General features: G+C 40.0%; 1 protein-coding gene across 1 annotated transcript; it reads left to right on the top strand.

The window, feature by feature from the left end:
- Positions 1-17,825: 17,825 nt before the first annotated feature.
- On the top strand, positions 17,826-19,869 carry LOC129771107 (uncharacterized). Its single transcript, XM_055774440.1, has 2 exons — positions 17,826-18,589; positions 18,643-19,869. The coding sequence occupies exons 1-2, from the start codon at positions 17,942-17,944 to the stop codon at positions 19,867-19,869; spliced, it is 1,875 nt and encodes a 624-aa protein (XP_055630415.1). The 5' UTR covers positions 17,826-17,941.
- The last annotated feature ends 617 nt before the right edge of the window (positions 19,870-20,486 follow it).

Below are 20,486 nucleotides of genomic sequence, written 5' to 3'. Positions count from 1 at the left end.
GGTTTTGTTAAGAAAGAAAACCTTATTGGATTATCTTTACGCTGCAATGAACAAATATATACATTAAGCTAAAATACAATAGAAATAAACTAATTCAGACAAGTTTATAATACCGTCCCATGATACTCGCAAAGCTAACACGTCACAGCCTCACTACTATTGATGCACTAGTCAGTCCAGACTACCTTTCCATAAACGTACCCTGGACAACAGCGATCGAGATGTGTTCCAAATTTCAGATATATCGATCAACAGAAAGGAGTCAAATTTCTAATAGTGTGGGACAGCCATATAGACAAGCAGGTCAAGCTAAATAGAATCGTTTTGAAACTACCTTTCAAACATAGATTCAATCATGAACTCGATGATATATCCACATCGTCATTAACCAAAAGCTATCATCGTTATCGAGACAATATTAATTGACAAGGAAACTAATCAGTTGCCGCCATAAATTAAGGCTTAGGTATCGAGAATTTGGAGGGACACTTTTACGAAAGGTAAATGACAATCAATACTTATTTTGATTATTTGAAGTATATCATTTAAATCTATCTGTCGAAAGATGAACTTCATCCGCACGCCTTTGGTTAAAATAAGAAAGAAAGGCTTATGAATACAGCGAGTGGAATGAAATGGTTTTTCTATTCCGAAAAATTTTGATGTAAATTATCGCTGGTTTTATAACGTGTAGTACGCTCTCAATAAAATCACTTTTCCGTTTCACTGCACGTCGATGGCAAGTGACAACAAACTTTTTGACGTAGGACTACGTCTAACCGGAAGATATAGGGGGTGAAATGGAAATCTAGGCACTGAACAAGTAGGAAAAAATGCAAGATTTGGAACGCTTATAACTCGAGCATTTCTCAATAGATCGCAAAGGTTTTTGCATGAATTGATAGGAAATATATCTACGCATCTATCATAATGAATAACATTTCATTTTTCTTGAGATAAATAATTGAATAATTGTGAAATATCAAGCATTGTCAAAATGCACTATGTGCCCATTTTTGATTGGTCCATTTTGTGCTCCTCAAATCGTACCGACAAAAACGGGCAACCAGAGCAGTAGCGAAATAGAATGAAGCACGATTGGAAAGGAAAAAGAAAAAAATGAACGAAACATTGGTCGCAGTCTCACACATGCGTAATTCTCGAGCCAGCCAGTCAGCTTAAAAATCCCCGCTCCGCTGCCGTAACGATCATTCTTTGTGTGGACACCGACTGGACAACATCGTTGCTGGACGGGCTGGACGGCGAGGGATCGAGTGCCTTTCTCAAGGCAAGAGGACGGAGGTGGTAGCGCTGGAGTAGAATAGAGTAGAGTTTTCAAAGGGCCTTTCTCAAGGCTAGAGACGAATGAACTGCAAAAGTTTAAAGTCTCTATAATACAAGACCTTCCTTCCTTCCGTAACGATCATTCTCATTCAAACCGTACACCACATCGGTTCGCATCACAACACATCAACAAACCAACCCAAGCAGTCATGTATGGACATGATAAAGGAGGAAAAGTGAAGGGAAAGGCAAAATCCCGCTCGAACCGTGTTGATATGGAGTTCCCCGCAAGGGTAGCTAGGCCGAGCGCGTTAGTACCAGTGCACCAGTCCACCTAGAAAAACCACATTCAGAACAGAACACATTCAGTTCGGTGGACATCAAGACAACAACAGGCAGTTGCAGCGAGTGGCGAATGGCAAACGCAATCGCAAAACGGCAGCAGGTAGCAGAAGAACAAAGTTTGTTCATTATACAAACTGCTTTGGTGGCAAATCCAGAACATAGCGGCATCGAGGGCGTTCGAAATGGGTTTTTTCAAAATCACGAGTACAAAGTTTTCTAAATTGGAACCATTCCATAAAACAAGGCGCTTTTCAGGACCATTAAACCTTCCAAAAAAGAGTTTAGGAAATACAGTTCAATGGTTTCTAAAACATTATCCAAAATAATAATAAAACACAAATTGATTTTTTCATAATTTGTTTGCCAGGATCTGATGAGTATGTGAATTTGGCATTTGTTCTGGGCTTATTGATAGTTGGGGACTTTCCTGATTATTCAATTTTCACCAATTCTTAAATTGTTTCCAGATTGAAAGTACAGTAATTTACTATTAGTTCGACATTTAGCTAATTGGACGGACATGTAATGCGACTTATTTAGTTGGACATTTTTGTAAACATAGAGTTCGGGGTCCAAATTATGACCCCACATTGAAAGTCCACACTGTACCACTGTCATCGCAAATGTTCAATTACAGGTTAAAATTACCTCCAATCCGATACTGAGCGGTGGTAATGCGACGTGCCATTGAATGTAATTTACTGTAAAATATGTCACAAGCTGGATGGGAAGAAATTTTCCAACTGTGAAAGCTGTGGCGAGTGGCAAATGCAATCGCTAAACAGAAAGGTTTAGCCGAACAAGATGGGGATATCGAGTGATAACAAAGCAATAAACTCTTTAGATTGAAGATAATTTTGTGATCCTGAAAAGGACCCTTTTTAGCCTGCATGTGAATCCAACGAGCGAACAAATCGTAATGAATGTATTTTTCTTCTTCTTTCTTTGTTTTTAAGAGGCTTTAAACTTTGCAGTTCATTCGCCTCTAGCCCAGTGAAGAGCCACAATAAAACCAGCCCAGAGGGGACTGGCGAAAGGGAAACCAACAAAATCACTCATCAGATCTGTCCGCTCGATTTTCGAATCAAGAAGAAGGTAGGAAGGGATCCTATGCTTCATAAGATATTTAATATATGCTGTAAAGAAAAGTAAATATTTACTGATCCGAGGACCAAAGCAGTAACGAAGCACAAGTGACCCAGCGAAAGGCGTGTTCCAAAAACAAAAAAACAAAAAGGCCCTTCTCAGGAGGATGGGAAGGAAAGGAGTGGAAAGGATTTGGGTGGGATTAGTGGAGTGGAAGGGGGTGGGAGTGGTATGGGAAGGAAAGAGGGGAGGAGTGGGTGTGGGGTGGGGTGAAATGAAATGAAATACAGTTTGAATAGATAATAAAATATAGTGGTTTTGAATTTAATGGTATATAGTAGAGCTGAAAAATGGAGAGGTTTATTTAATGAATTTATCCTCCTTGGTGAGTGTGGCTGTAAAGTTAGGAAATCAGTTAAGTAATGTAATAAATGGAATATATATGTGAGAATATGTAATAATAGATGCGTGTATATATATGTATGTAGTTACATACATGTATATACACACATGAACACGCATACATGACCGTGAAGTGGCGAACTGTAATAAATAAACAATTTCAAAAGTACTTAGTATTTCGATTTAGATTTTACCAAAGAAGTCGGTTTCTTTCAGAAACTCAATTAGATTGGTTTCTTGGGTCTCGTCTCTACTGAGGAAATCTCGGAGACTCTGACCTATATTGTGTCGGGCTCGAGCATCTTTGGTATGTTGGCATTCTAATAGAAGATGGCTAACGGAAACGGGTGCTTCATTGCAAGCACATTGGGGTTTTTCGGCTCTGTAGAACAAGTGTGAGTGGGTGAAGTTAGTGTGCCCAATTCGAAGACGGGTAAGGACTTGCCTTTCCCAACTATTGAGACGGTCCTCCCAAGGGAGAGTGGAATTTTTGATTTTATGAAGATGAATGGGACGGCTGTTTATCCAGCATATGTCCCAACTTTCACGGACTCGCTGTTTTACCCAGCGGACAATGTCAGATGGAGGACAGGGCATGTCTGGGGGTTCTATTTTGCTGCCCTTGCCGGCCAGTATGTCGGCGACTGTGTTTCCGCGGATTCCTGAGTGACCAGGAACCCAGCAGAAGGAGATGTTTTTATCTGAAGCAGCCTCTTCTGTTTGTGTTATCCATGGGTGTTTGCTGTTTCCACTCAGAAGATCGTGGAGACAGCTAGCTGAGTCGGAGAATATTGTGGTAGGAAGGAAATCATGGGTGCATTCTTGGGTAGCTATTAAAAGGGCGAAAGCTTCCGCACTGAAGATGGAGCATTGCGGTGGAAGAGAAAAGCTACCAGTGTATCTACTCTCAAAGATTCCACATCCAACTCCATCGGCACTCACTGAACCATCTGTGTATACCTGGTGATTAATTTGAAAATTGGATGCAACGAGGTTATTGAAGCAGGCTTTGACTTTTGGAGAAGGGTCTCCCGCCCGAACTGCCTTGAGAAGTTCAAGGTTAATGTTCGGCGGTTTGACGTTCCAATTTCTTCCCGTCGCAGATGAACGTTCACATATATCGGGAAGATATTTGTTCGTGAGATTTTTGAACCATGTTTTAGCCCTATGTATTAATGGGACATTGTGGTCGCTTTCGGGGAGTGACAAGTGACGGATGGTTTTATTGGTGATGGCTTTTGTTACCAGGTGGGTGAAGGGAAGTTGCCCACTTTCTGCCATTACAGCAAGAGTAGGACTGGAGGGAAAAGCGCCAATTGCGAGCCTAATTGCTTTATTGTAATTTGGTTGAATGGTGTTTAACACCCTGTCCCCTCCACGGCTGAAGGTGCCTATTCCGTAAAGGATTTGTGGGACCAACCAAACATTTACAACATTTAGCAGCGTCTTTCTATGACCAGAGGCTAGGTTGCCTGCGATAGCCTTGATGATGTTCAGTTTCTTTCTGGTGGCTATTTTGGTCTTTTGGGAATGTGATAGGAAGTTGAGTTTCTTGTCGAAAGTAACCCCTAGTATTTTCAATGTCCTCAATGTAGGGATCGAGATTTTGTTGAGCTGAAGATAGGTTCTCCTTCGGAGAGCTTTTCCGATATGTATGTGTTTGGATTTCTCCGGGGAAATTTTAAACCCTGTTTTTAGAGCCCAGTTTTGGATGGAGTCTAAGGTTTTTCGAAGCCTCTTTCTCTGAATTAAGCCGAAGCAGCTCGTAGAGAACGAATCCCCCAGTCGAAAAGGCTTTTCAGCACTGGGTACCTCCATGCCCGATCGAAGGCCTTGGATAAATCCAGGGAAACAATATCAATGTAGTGTAATTTTTCAGTTGCGTCGTCTAGGATTTTTTCGATTGCTACAAGGCAATCTTCTGTACCTTTTCCCGCACGGAATGCGAATTGTCTGGGATCAATCAGCTTATTTGACTCTAGAAAAGTCGTTAAGCGTCGATTGATCATTTTTTCCAAGACTTTCCCAACACAACTTAGGATGGGGCGGAAATTGTCAAGAAGATGGTTGTTCATGTCTGGTTTCGGGATACAGATCATTAAACCCTCTTTCCAGCAACTGGGGAGGGTTCCACTGTCCCAGACTTTGTTGAGGAGCTTCAGAAGTGCTTTTTTCCCGAGATGGGGTAGATTCTTAAGCATAGGGTAGCTGATGTCATCAGGTCCTGTGGATCCTTGTTTGACTTTGTTCAGTACCCAATCGAGCTCTTTGAGGGAGAGGTTTTTTTTGAAGTCAAATTCCACATCGGTATGAAAATCGTTGGACTCGCCCCTCTGGCTGAGTCTGCCGATTTGTCTCTATCCTGTGAGTGTGTACCGCTAGAGTATAAAACACGCGGACCCCAAAAAAATATCTTATTTTCTTTCAAACCGTAAACCCGTGTGGTTGTACGGCATCGGCATCGTGGACGTAACAAAGGAGGACAAGTTAAGGGAAAGGCAAAGTCTCACTCGAACCGTGCAGGTCTCCAGTTCCCTGTTGGTCGCATTCACTGATTGCTCCGCAAGGGTAACTAGGCCGAACGGATTGGTGCCGGAGCACCAGTATACCTAACAGGGATTATAGAGTTTCGGCCGGCGGAGTGCTCGAGTTGGCTTGCAAAGCTGCTCACGACAATCAGAAAACCCGCATCAAGAACAGAGCAGCTTCGGTTCGGCGCTCATCAAGGCAACAATTAGTTTCAGTGAGTGGCAAAGTGTTTCTCCGGCACGTCGCATTATATGTAATTTACTGAACAATATGTCACAAGCTGGATGGGAAGAAATTTTCCAACTGTGAAAGCTGTGGCGAGTGGCAAACGCAATAGCTAAACAGGAAGGTTTAACCGAACAAGATGGGAATATCAAGTGATAACAAAAACACAACACCAAAGGTTCTTTTCAGAACCATCATCATATTCATAAAGAGTAAACAGTAAACTAATCCATTTTTCAGGTAGATAGGTAGGTATTCACGTAGGAGAAGAAAATAAAACAATATATTTAAAATATATATTTAACAAAAGATGTCCCCTTTGTATAGTCCTACGTCACTCCGGTTATGTCCCCTACATTACCCACCCGTCTTTTTTATTATTTTATAGTGAATTGTATTTGAATATTGTCTTTCGCGTATAGTTAAACTTTTTATTTCTATGCTGTTTTTTCCCTGGACGCATTCGAAAGAACCAAAGATAGACTACATCTACAGGGTAACTTCGATATAACGTACATTTCGCTTTCAAAATTGTACGTTGTATCGAATTGTACGTTATATCGAAGTATTATAAAGAACCTACAAACGTAGCCTATAATACATTATTGTGTTGCTGTTTTAGTAAAGTTAATGAATAAATGTAATTAGAAGACGAAGCCAGCCATTCTCTTGAGGTTTCCCTTCGTACTGTTGATTAAAGCTTGATTCATTTAGAATCCTGAATCACAAAACCAGCTGTATTTTGGGAATGCTTAAAGGTACAAACATATTTTAGTATCACAATACACATAATTCAACGTCCTTTCAGAAAAAAATATTTAAAAAATTGTCCTTTACACTCTGGAAATGTGTACGTTATATCGAGGGTACGTTATATCGAAGTTTTCCTGTATAGCGTAATTTAATGAGAATATATAATGTAGGAGTCCTTCCAGATTGTGACTAGTTTCAATGAATTCTATCTGCTTCTCATGGCACGGATGAGAACAATTAATCAAATGACTGATTTTGCGAACTTGTCTCGGAGTTGGCAGAATTAATTCAATCTGAGTGAATTGCCATTCTGACCGAAGAATTTTTCGTCAAAGAAATTTATTCCGACTTACACTGTGGTCACGCGTATTCTAAAGCGCTCAAAGTAAAGAATTCAGACAAAAGTATCCCTTCTTAGTAAATATTCTGAGCTCATTAACCTAAGCGGATGTTGGAATAGTTAAATTATGTAAAGGAATTCTTTTTTAGGGAATGAAAAAGGATATTCATATATCATTATACGGCCTTTAGAATAGAATTCCAATATAACTCTAATGTTTCAATCGGTTTTATTACTTTATAATCTACCACTGCAACATATTATCTCACGACATAAATCATTATGCACAAATCAACATTTTAAATGATACCTCAATGAATTTCAATTATGCCACAAGCAAATCGAACATTCGCCAGCGACTCTTCTCTTCTTCCGAAAATGTACATAATTACGCTTCCATAATTCGATCATAAACAAGCACTTACTGAGCAACCGAGCGTATATTCCAGCAAGGAAAACAAACAATCTCCCTACCAAAAGTCAACTTCCCCGACGCACGTGGCTTCATCTATAAGAGGATACATCGAGAAGGACAGTTTGCCGGCTCACGATAACACGAAACTTCTGCAGCTGACGATGAGCCTCGAGACGTTTCGCAGAGAAGATACCCTCTTGTCAGTCAGTCAAGGTTTTTTTTCGTCCTTCATCCACGCTCCATATTCCAGGCGATGAGCGGTAAGCGGGAATAAAAACAGCGCAAAAAAGTTACATTCCACGCTTCTCATTAAATTTGAGTTTAAAAAGAATCCGGCCTCCCTTATTAGCGAACGATGCGAAGGATCTCATATTTCTATTGCCACCCAATCCAATGCCCCCTCTCCCATTTCCCGACCAGATTTTAGGTTTCGCCTTACAAACTCCATTCTACACTCGAGCAAAACCTTCCACTTCAAGGCCAAAGTATTGATTAAATTTCATCGGACGGAAAAAAAATCGCCCCTGCAAAATTAAAGCAGTTTTTGTTTCTCGCTTCAAATGGCTGCCGCCTTCTGACACTGCTCTGAACTATGGATCCGGATCGATAAAAGAAAGAAACACATATTAGCAATCTCCTGTTTTTTCAGCTCCCAACTCCCCTGTGCAGCTCCGCATATTTTTCTACGTTATACCGAGTATCGAATGACATATGGTGAGCGGAACAGATATGCCACCGAAAATTTGGAGCGATGAAAGATCGGTTGTTCTTCTGCGTGTTTGGAAATATAAACCTTCCCGGGGGTTGATGCTCTCCGCATAAAACTGCGGCCTTCGGGTCATGCTTTTGAGACAAGTAGCCACCCGCATACGGAGCCATCCAACAGAATACCTCCACATGTTTGCAGGACTGGCAGAAAAGGACTGACGAACGAACCGATGATTCAACCGTCACGATGGAAAGGATGAATTCATTCGTTCACTAGGAAGAGAAGCAACTGAATTTATTGTTGCGAGAGATGCTGTAATCTAAGGTTATGCTCAAACTTTGGAACTAAGAGAAAATTCGAAAAAAGCTCAATACTGAGAGCGAAGCTTTCGAGCTTTCAAACGATGAACACCAATATGTTCATTTACCCCTCATTTCAGGTTGAGCTTTTTACACTGTGAATAGAAATTAGAGTTTGGTAAGTGATTAAACTGTTTTACGCGCTTTCGGATCAATTGCGTCAATCGCAATCGGTTACTTTGATGGCGTTTAGGGCATAAACTACTGAAACTATTGATGGCCTCGTTTGTATTTTCACACCGCGAATATAAAGCGGTTTATGATTTTAAGTTATATTGATGAATATCGTTTCATTTTGTCACAACAAAAGTTAGAACTCGGTAGAATTTCTGAATAAAAATGACTAAATCGTTTCATTAATGTGAAATGTGAAAGTGCAAGCCAGGGCGCTGAAATTATGAATCCTGTTTATGGTGCCGACACTGTAACAGCTACAGGTTTCTTGGACCCAAACAACACAGAAATAGTTCGGTATAGTCAATCATGAATTCATACCGTAATCCGTCGTTTTTTTGACGTAGAACAACGTCTTTCATTAAGGGTCCCAAATCAGAAAACAGGTGACGTTTTTATGAAATAAAGTTAACGTTAAAAACTATTTTTGCCACAAACGGATTTTGACGATTTACATACCAAACGAATCGGAAATTCCCTAAGATTTGTTTGATATGATATACATCATAATCCCATAGTCTGTATATGGTTTAAATTGATGAAAATTGGAAGCAACATCGTTGCTGGGCGAGCTGAACGGCGAGGGATCAAATGCCTTTCTCAAGGGGTGGGGGTGGAGGAGTAATATGATGGATAAAGTTTCCAAGGGCCTTTTTGAAGGTTGGAGACGAATGAACTGAAGTAGTTGAAAGACTCTCTAATTCAACAAACAAGGAAAGAAGGCAAACCTTTTTTTTCGTTCTGTATTCAAAGCAATAAATATCGCTTGTTGTTCCTTGTTTGCGTCATCACATGTCATCGTTTCGGATTGAGCTGTGGACGCGACCAAATTACTCACTCGCTGATGTCTCTGGCATTGCAATCATTGCATCAAACTGACTCCATTGCAATAAGGTTCTGAGCTACACAATAGTGTGGAGAATCATCAAGCTAGACTATCATCAGCTCACCAAGAAAATAAATTTTCCGGAATTTTGTCAGTGATTTGGTTTCGCATTACGGTAGGAAAACTCTCTCCACAAAGGATGACAGCTAAGTTAATCTAGACTGGCAATATCAACAGAAAGGGCTTCTGTTGATAAGAGCGCAAAACGGAGATAAGTGTGTGCATATTTAGTTAGTTCAAGCTATCGATACATGGATATTTGTGTGCGTACGTGCGTGCTTCATAACCCGTACGTAAGAATAGTGCATCTTCGCTACGCTGAAACCCCATTTGTATCTGCTCCCGTGGATCATATATTCGACGTCATCGACATTGTATCAATGCATTTTGTGCACCAAAAAACTATTTGGGGAATACCAAGTTATTCGCTAAGTTACAATAAGTTATTAATTAATTTGGGTTCGCGTGCCAGGCGCAAAACTGCTTTCAACTAGGATTGTATTTGCGCTAATCTTGAACATAATGAAGCAGAGCTACTCTTTTCGAGGTTGTTGAGATTAACAGATAGAGTTTATTTCGTTTATTTAGTCACCAAGAAAGTAAATAGCGTTCTGGAATTTTGTTGGTGATTTGGATTCGCTTGCCAGTAGCTAAACTTTCTCCACTAAGGATGACAGCTGCGCTTATCTCGAGTATGTATTGTTCTGCAAGCACAAGAATGAATGATCAAACAATTATCGTCAAATGATTCAACAATAAAAAAAAACATTTCAGGTCGGCCAAACTGGTAGAATGGTTATTTCAAATTTTACGTAGCATTATGAAATAATATCCGCAGTTATAAACAAGCGACTTGAATTAAACTACAGTGTAGTTTTACGTCAACAATGCGGTCGTGTCTTGAACACAACCTCCTATAATTTTTTTATGATGAGCAATATCGACAATAGAACAAGAAAAAGAAAAGGAAGTTCCTAAAAATGTTTTATATCTTCTTTTTATATCCCGTTAGGCGTTACCAAGAATACAGAGAAAAAGAATATTACAAATATGCAAACTTTCTATTCCAAAACCATTATCATCTGGTAATTATCTAGAAAGTCGTTATTCATTATTCTCTCCGATAAAAGAGTGTTGGAGTATCAAAAATTACTCTGTTTTTCGAAGGCTGAATTAGATGACTTAATGCAAACGTAGATAACATATTTTCTGGAGTTTTTTCATTCAACACCCTCTTCTTCAAATAAATAACAATGAAGCCAAAACAATACACAATAGCAATATTACAGAGAAGCTCAACTTTCGGTCTGTGACACCGTGCGCGAATATACGAGTTATGATTTTGCACGCGAGTACAGAAGTGTTAAGTGCTAGAAAAGATAAGAATCTGTCATACATGGATGAACAAATGAGCTTTTATGCAGAAATTTTCATCAAAACTAGCATTGAAGTGGTGTTCGGATTTTGAATCAAGTTTCGACGCATGATTCAAATTCCGAATAAAAGATGATTGAACACACTATTCTCAGACAAATACAGCAATAGTTCACAAATTTAGGACCAAGGAATCCAATTCTGAAGCAACAATATGAAAGGACCATTTGTTAACAAATGTTTGTAAGCTTTTTTCTTACGAAACGTAGGTCGCAGGCGCAATCCAACGAGAGTAAAATTGATTTCCTTAGTCAGGTTTTGTGTGAAATGACGTATGAAGTCGTCAGCGGCTCCCAAAGACTTCGGAGCTGGACGTCGCCTTATAGAGGACACTTGGGTTGAGTGACCAAGGCCTCAACCCTCACCCTCTTCAAATGTTACCTGGTATATGTAGACATCCCCTTTTATGGACCTTAAATTCCAAAGATACGAAGAACATATCATTTGCATTTTTGCTGTTCGGAATTCGAGACAAAAGTAAAATATTTTTAGTTTTTCACCATGAATATTTATTTGTAAATCAGTCTTATTGTCCAAGTCCAAGTTCAAGTCCAAGTATATTTCCCCAAAATGTTATGATGTTTCCATCCTTTAGACCAGGGGTTCTCAAAATATTTTGGGCGAGAAACCCCTTTTCCAGAATGAATTCATTCCTCAGACCCAAAAAAAGTAAAATTTCTTTGAGAATCATATCTTTAGTTTTTTTTTTCTTACTTGATAATTATCAGTTTAAAAACATTCCAGTAAGTCAAATGAGTAAACTTGACATTTTCTCATGGAGGCGATCAGGCGTAGTGGTAACGCAAAAGTTCACGAGCTCAGTTCTCACTCCCGACATTTTCCCAAAAAATGAAAGTAAAGTGACAAACCAGCTAAAATTTTAGAAAGTCACTATAATATAGAGAAAAACAATTTCTCATCATATTCAACCAAATAAATATACATAGAATTTATTAAATATCAAGTGTATTCAATAATTATGAAACAAAAATACTCACAAACTATAAAAACATTCAAATCGTAAACCAATCTATCCGCAACTACCAAAACATCAAATTACGGTTCAATATTGGTTAGTCAAAGCCTTAAATCTCCGCGTTAGTTGTTTTTTAAATGGTTCCTTCGGTTTCGGGTTGTTTGTAACCACAATGAAGCCTTTTTCGACAAACTATGATAAAAAACTAGCAGATATTTTCCAGCAATGTCCCATAACGCCGGATACTGTATTTCAGAACCAGAACTTATGACAACCTTGGTTGTACTCTGAGCTCCTCATCTGTGCTAATGATAATCAACTTTTCTTGTATTATCACCTTAGCTCATTCCATGGCTGTGATATAGTACGGAATTATTATCCATTGAGGAGTTTGAAAATTTTGTATATCCTAAAACATCTTAGTAAAATCCTTGTGTAATGCGTCAAAGTGAGTGACATGTGATAATATAATATGGTCTTGAAGCTTTTGTGATGATTTTAACAAATGCGGAAACTGTGAATGTTCCTTTCTGCTTAAATTTTGTTTTTAAAATTTTGTCAGAATTGCCGATATTCTTGATATTGTTTCAATCAAGTTAAAATCGTCACCCTGCTGCTGAAACACAAATTAAAAAAAAAACTGAAAATCTTTCTAAGCAAGGGCCTCTTGGTGGTCAGCGAACTCCAGCGTTTAGATGTAACCGAGTAAAGATTTTATCGTTTTACTCATATAGCTGAGCAAATAATCGAGTGTTCAACAAATTTCTTCGAAGCTCATTGATAGCACTTATAACATATAGTAAAGACTCGTGCGATCAAGGGCTCAGATTTCATTGCTGGGTAATGTAGACTCGTCCAGCTGGAGAGGAAATATGTTGGTCTATAATAAATTGAACAGCATTCTTGTCTCTTCGTGACGTATCTTTCTTTTTTGATCGCTTTATTCTATTTATTTAGCTATATTTAGCCTTATTTAGCTATGTAACAACATTGTAATCTTTTGAATTAAATCAGTGGATGATTGTATTATCATTCAAGCTTCAACGTATTTTAGAACGTGAATGAACTTGCAACCTAAGGGCAACCTTTTTATACAGTAAAATATCAGGAGCATGTTAGGGCATGAATTTAATGATGACATATTTCGTGTTAAATCGCGTATATGTTGAAAATACAGAGACATTTAAAACATACCTGAAGGACTTGTATGCTTAAACACATTATCTTGCGCGAACCTGTTTACTTTTTTTACTTACTGAATTTTTCATCTTGTACTTTCTGTACTTTTTTAATTTCATCTTGCACACGCTCATCGTCTTGTTGAGTTTTTAAAATGTACAGCAATAATACTTTCTACTAAAATATTAGTCATTCCTATAACAGGGTGGTCCACGTAACACAACTTATGCACCATCTTAAATATTTCAAATAAGAACTTTTGTTGATAGGAGTACCGGTAAGTTTTTTCGTTCTTTTTTTTTCAAAAATTAATGCTTTATTCTGCAAAAATGGTTACAAACTTAGTATTTAAATTATCGCCCATCGCTAGTCACAACTTTTTCCCATCTTTCTGGCAATTCACGGATCCCTTTGCGGAAATAATCGGCCGGTCTGTCGGTTAACCACAAATCGATCCAATTTATGACATCATAAAAATTGAAGAAGTGCTGGTAGGGTGGCAGCGAAAATGGTCAAAAAAATGACCTGTGCAAAGTTTCAGCTCAATCGGGCATGATTTAGGAGTGCCTCGATGATTCGATGATGATTTTTTTTGACGTGGGACTACGTCTAACCGGAGTATATGGGGGGTAAAATGAAAACCTAAACACAGAACATGCAGGAAAAAATGAAAGATTCCGAATGCTTATAACTCGAACATTTCTTACTGGATCGGAAAGATGTTTGCATCAACTGATAGGGAATATTTCTACGCATCTATCGCAATTAATAAAATGTTATTTTTCATTAGATAAACAATTGAATTACTGTAAAACGTTAAGCGTTATATAAACGCCCTAACTAGCTCGCTTTGATTGGCCCGATTAACGGTTTCCCCAACACAGCCATCAAAATCAAGCAGCATTGGGAAAATCGGCATCGCAAATACATGAAAGTATGGGGACTTTTGTTCTCATCGAAATGTGTTCCCTAACACAGACTTCAAAACCAAGCAGCGTTGGAGAAATCGGCATTGCCAATACATGAAAGTCGGGGGTATTTTTGTTCCGACTGAAATGTGTTTCCCTAACACGGACTTTAAATCCATGGAGCGTGGGGAAATTGGCATTGCGAATACATGTGAGTCGTGGGCATTTTTGTTGCGACTCTAATGTGTTTCCTTAACGTAGACTTGAAATCAATGGAGCGTGGGGAAACTGGCATTACAAATTCATACAAGTCAGGAGTATTTTTGTTCTGGCTGGAATATATCTCCTTAACACAGACTTCAAATTCATGGAGCGTGGGGAAATTGGCATTGAAAATTCATGCAAGTCGCGGTTTTTTTTTTTGTTCCGATTGAATTGTGTTTCCCTAAAAGCCCCCGCAGACTGCAGGCTTTTGTTGGCCGATAGTTCGATTGGCCGACTTAATCAGTACAAAGCGATATGCATATGCGCACACTTCACCGATTCAGTATCGGCAAACCGCATTCAAACTGTTTTGTCGGCAAACTATCGGCCGTCTGTTTAATCAGTACTGGCTAGCTTTGACCTGCGGCCATACGACGATTGTTTATTGATCGATAGTTCAATTCGCTCTCAATTTTGGAATCCGACATACATGCCGTGCGAATCACTGAGAATGGGATGTACCCAATACTCTCGGATTCTGTTTTTGATTTTCCTTCTCCGTTGTCAAACGATGATTAAACAATATGCGTTCGACGAACATATCAAAATCGAAACTGAGTGCCTGAAATTCATCAAATCAAGCGAATTCGCGGTTCAAGAAGTACTTACACTTGAGAGATGCAACCTTCAGAGGAAAATGTAAAATAAAATAATCGTTTGATAATTCTTCCGTTCACATATTTTGTCCAAGGCATCATACCAAACGTAAAAGAAATGTAATTAAATTTACTTATAACGAAGAACATAATCTATCACAATGCATGAATTGACTTTATATGGCATTTATTCAATCTTTTTACTCACAACCGAATATATTAAATTCGGAAATTGTTTCATTCAATCAAAAAGTCAATCAATACAAACAAATGATTGCTAAGCTAAGGTAGTCCCACGTCAACCTTGCGGTTATATCATAGATATAACCCACCCATTTTTTTTTTCCATACATCCATGCCACCCTAAGTGCTGGTCAACCAGGCCATGTTGGATCGATCGTAAAAGGTAGTAATCGGACGGAGCAATGTCTGGAGAATACGGCGGGTGGGATAGGACCTCCCATTTCAGCGTTTTCAAGTATGTTTGGATCGGTGTTTCTGCAAGTTCTTGTTGCGTTTGTGACGGATCTTGATCGAGTAAAGCCTCAAATTCTTCATTTTCAAACATTTTTGGCGGTCCGGAACACTATTCATCTTCCAAGTCAAAATTAACACTTTTAAACCGTGCAAGCCACGCAACCCGCAAAAACACTCTCGTTGGTACGAAATTCGACATATTCGAAGTGGCAAAAAACTATGTTGTTTACGCTTCAACTTTTTGACATATACTGAAAAAGACGCGTGATGGCAGTAGCTTTCCAACGAATGTCTGGAAAGTTGATTCACTGAAATAATAATCGAGTGACGCCATCTGTTGTACCCTGGGAAACCGAAATCGACCCCAGAGGGATATCGACCACTTTGAGAAACCCTGCTTTAGACTGTTATAATACTTAAAACAGTATTCTAATAAATTTCATTCATATTTCTCTGTGGTATTTTTCTAAATCTCTATCTACATTGATACCAGAATCTAGCGTCCGTTTATATTGGTGAACGATAATTATTGGATGGAAGCAAGGCGTTGTACTATAGGTGGACCGCAATGTCAAAATTTCTGTTCGGCCATTGCTCGTGAAAAAACAAATTTGTTTACAAAACAAGTCGTATCTATTGGTAACAAATGCATTCGTTGGCAAAATAGCTGCTCGCGCTTCATTGTCGAATCATAACAGTGCAGAAGGATGTTTTAGTATATCTTTTCGCCTTTCTTTCCAAGCAAAATGTACTTCTGTTTGGCTTCCATCGGCGGGGAAAAGAGTACTATCAGCTTACGGCGATGGTGACAAAAAATAACGCTGATTATGGCTCCACTGATTTCGCTCAGGGAGGAGGAGAATGCTGTGCATATTCCGGGAAGGAGATCCGGAAAGGGCCGTTACAAGTAATTGGCTAGAGCAAAAGGAGGTTGTGCACTATATTCCACGAATATATATTTGCTTATTTTTTCCTTCAATTATTTTCCTTAGCGAGTTGACATTGAAATCATAACCACACACCCGAACAAAAAGTAAATAATTCTGAAAGTTACGTCTCGCTACTCGTCTCACGTCATGTCCTGAAAGTGTCAAGAACGAAACACCTAAAGGGTGTGTCACATCAAATTGCATCACGGAAAAAACGCTGTAGAAATTCGCCCAGTAGACCGATCCTTTTGAAAATTTTAGACAGTAAAATAAAAACTATTAAACAACTTTTGGCATTTTCTTTTTATTCATACTTCGAGCCCAAGCCCGTATGCCCGCACCTTCCTCTTTACCCCGTCCATAAGGTTCTGTACAACGTCAGGTTGTAGTTTTTTTTTAACAGAAATCCATTTTCTCTTGAAGTCCGCCTCCGATTTGACAACTTTTGGGTTCTTCCGGAGGGCCTGCTTCATAATCGCCCAATATTTCTCTATTGGGCGAAGCTCCGGCGCGTTGGGCGGGTTCATTTCCTTTGGCACGAAGGTGACCCCGTTGGCTTCGTACCACTCCAACACGTCCTTTGAATAGTGGCACGAAGCGAGATCCGGCCAGAAGATGGTCGGGCCCTCGTGCTGCTTCAATAGTGGTAGTAAGCGCTTCTGTAGGCACTCCTTAAGGTAAACCTGCCCGTTTACCGTGCCGGTCATCACGAAGGGGGCGCTCCGCTTTCCGCAAGAGCAGATCGCTTGCCACACCATGTACTTTTTGGCAAACTTGGATAGTTTCTGCTTGCGAATCTCCTCCGGAACGCTGAATTTGTCCTCTGCGGAGAGGAACAACAGGCCCGGCAGCTGACGAAAGTCCGCTTTGATGTAGGTTTCGTCGTCCATTACCAGGCAATGCGGCTTCGTCAGCATTTCGGTGTACAGCTTCCGGGCTCGCGTCTTCCCCACCATGTTTTGCCTTTCGTCGCGGTTAGGAGCCTTCTGAACCTTGTATGTACGCAGGACCTCCCACTGCTTGGTCCGCTGGACGAATGAACTTGACAAATTCAGCTTATTGGCGACATCCCGGACCGAACTTTTCAGATCACGTCTAAACTGCTTAACTACACGCTTGTGATCTTTTTCACTGATGGAGCATCCATTTTTGCCGTTCTTCACCTTCCGGTCGATGGTTAGGTTCTCGAAGTATCGTTTTAGTACTCTGCTGACCGTGGATTGGACGATTCCCAGCATCTTACCGATGTCCCGATGTGACAACTCCGGATTCTCGAAATGAGTGCACAGGATTAATTCACGACGCTCTTTTTCGTTCGACGACATTTTTCCAAATTTACGAAAAATTGACAGTGAAGCATGGCCAACGTGATCTATACACTCTTATCTGATTATAAGCGAAAGCTGAAGATATAATTCCTAAAAATTAAATTTCTACAGCGTTTTTTCCGTGATGCAATTTGATGTGACACACCCTTTATAGTTCAGCATCTTGGATGGAAGAAGCGACGTCTCGAAAAACACATTGAGAACAACGTTAGGCTTCTATTAATCGAACTCTCAACAAACAAAGGAAGCTCTGATTTAACAAACCGATTCTAAAAACAAACCACACAAGTCATCATTTTACTGCATAGTATATATTTAGTCCCCCAAATGTACTAACCGCACCATGATCAAAGGCCACCACTGCACCCTCCGGCATCACACGACAACTCATCTCCCCCCGATACTGCCGGGCACCTCGAATTGGGTGAAATTAATTCGATGTATACGAACGATTTTGCTGGTATCTCCGGACCATCCCGAGACGAGAAACTACCTCAAAAGTTACACCCAAATATGGAACGAAAACAAACGCCAAGTTGGAAGCTATCCGCCCTATATTGTCCATCCGTTCAGTGCCTTTCGGAAGCACTGGGAAATTGTGGTGTTCGTAGTGTTGGCACTGCGCTTGTTTCTGCTGGCGTTCGATTTCAGCTTCCTTATCTTCGAGAAGGAGTCCTACTATGACCGGGCGATACTGTTCAATCTATTCCTCGACAGTGTGCTGACGCTGGAGATAATGCTGAGGTTCGTCACGGGCTACGTGGTACAAGGAACGAACGAGATTGTGCTCGAGCCGAGAAGAATTGCGATCAACTATATGAAATATGGCAGAGTAATCTACGATTTGTTGCTAGTGCTTCCGTACACTCTGCTCTTGGATTATTTCAACCACCAATATTACCGATACAGTGTGCAAATCTATTTAGTGTTTATCATTTATTTGTACGCGGTCAACATTTTCCGTTATCGAGATCTTTTTCGGTACTTTCAGGTTAGTCTTCCCATGTTTACATAGTTCAATGGTAACAATCTGTTTTTCCGTAGATTCTGCCCAGATCGTTCCGAGTAAGTGAGAAGAAAATTTTGATCATGAAGCTAGTGATGAGCACCATACATGTCTTGCATTGGAGTGCATGTCTGCGCCACATATTGCCCGAGCTGGCGATTGTGTTCGAACCGGATCCGGACGATATATTGGGTCTCGTCTCTGCGAAGAGCACCGACGACAATTTTTCCGTTGGTCATTTTTTGGTCGATGCTCACTGGCGTCATTATCGAAATCAGGACTACTTCCACTATCCGGTGAAGGAAGGAAGAACACTTGTGGATCCGCCGAGCTTCGAATCCTACAAACAGTACTACCTTGATCATCGTCCGGTGGATCAGCTTTTATTTGACCGAAGTTATATACTGCTGGCACTGGACGATATCAGGAAGAACTCGTCGATTGTTGATCGGTATTTTGCCAGCATGATGAACACGATGCAGATCAGTCTGCAAGCTGGAAGGGATGATGTTGCAGGCGAACATTTTGTGAACAATGTGTTAACCACTTTCATTGTTCTGGGAGGATGGGTTTGGTTCACATACATCCTGTTGATCATGATCCGTTCGATCATGTCCTCCGAGATCAGTCAAACCAAATTTGAGGAGGTCGTGAACGAGATAAAAGCGTATGCCTTCAACGAACGGATGAGTGACGTCTTGGAGAAGAAAATTCTGCGACATCTCGATTGTCGCTACCGGATGAACTTTTTCAATGAAAATGCAATCATGAGAACTATGTCGGATAACCTCAGAAGGAGCATACGGATGGAGACATCACTAGATTTGCTAAGATATGTAGAACTGTTCGAAGGATTGCCCCGAACGGTAGTGGAAGATATTGTGGATAATCTCAAATATCAACTCTATCTGGAGAATGAAGTGATTGTGGAATGCGGCACCGAAGGAGACGCACTATATTTGATAGCACACGGTACCGCGGCCGTATATTCTGCGAATGGAACCGAATTAGGTCATCTGAACGATGGGGCACACTTTGGAGATATTTCAATTTTGAGACAAGGTCATATAAGAACAGCTACAATTGTGGCATTGGAAGATTGTGTGATTTATCGATTGTCGTATGAAACATTCCAAACGTTGATTGAGCCGTATTCCCATTTATTGCTAGATATGCAAAAGTTGGCCGATGAAAAGATCGCCAAAATTCAGAGAAATAGAAACACGCTGTCGGAAGAAGATACCTATGATAATTTTCTGCAATAATATTATTGTTAAAATAACTTTCTCGTAGTATAATCCAATGGGTCATAAATATTAAGAGAGGAACGATGAGAAAACAATATTTAAAATTGAAGTTTTTATATAAACCAACATAATGTGTTAATCAATAACCAGGTAAACTGCAAAACTAATGCCATAAACCCTGGTCCGTCGTATACACCAATGTAAACTATAAATAATCTCCATCAACCTGAGCCTGGAGTCGTGGCACATGGTATGGCTTTGCTGAATATCTAAACAACTGGATATCCTACGCATTTTACGCAGCACCCAGCGAAGGCGATTTTCCGCCCCAATAGTCGCGATCGATTTCTTCCACACCTTGGTGCGAAGCTGCATCTGCCGGGTTGTAAAACAAAATTTACTACAAACCAAATTCCAACCGAGTTTTTTTTCTACTTCTTGCGTTTTCACTTCGACGAGAGCTCTAAGAGCTCGAGGCTAAATTTCATCTGGATATTGAGCCAGGCAGCAGAGAAACTTTTTCCATTCATACATCAGTTACTTATTTGAGTTTTCCTCGTATTTTTATGGCTTTTCTTCAGCTGGCTGCCATCGTCGAGGAAGAACGCACTAACTCGCACCGACCATTTTCATCC

This window comes from Toxorhynchites rutilus, chromosome 2, assembly GCF_029784135.1.
Source record: "Toxorhynchites rutilus septentrionalis strain SRP chromosome 2, ASM2978413v1, whole genome shotgun sequence".
NCBI classification, from domain to species: domain Eukaryota; kingdom Metazoa; phylum Arthropoda; class Insecta; order Diptera; family Culicidae; genus Toxorhynchites; species Toxorhynchites rutilus.
The sequence above is the reverse complement of the archived record's forward strand: the minus strand, read 5'-3'. Positions and strand labels throughout refer to the sequence as shown.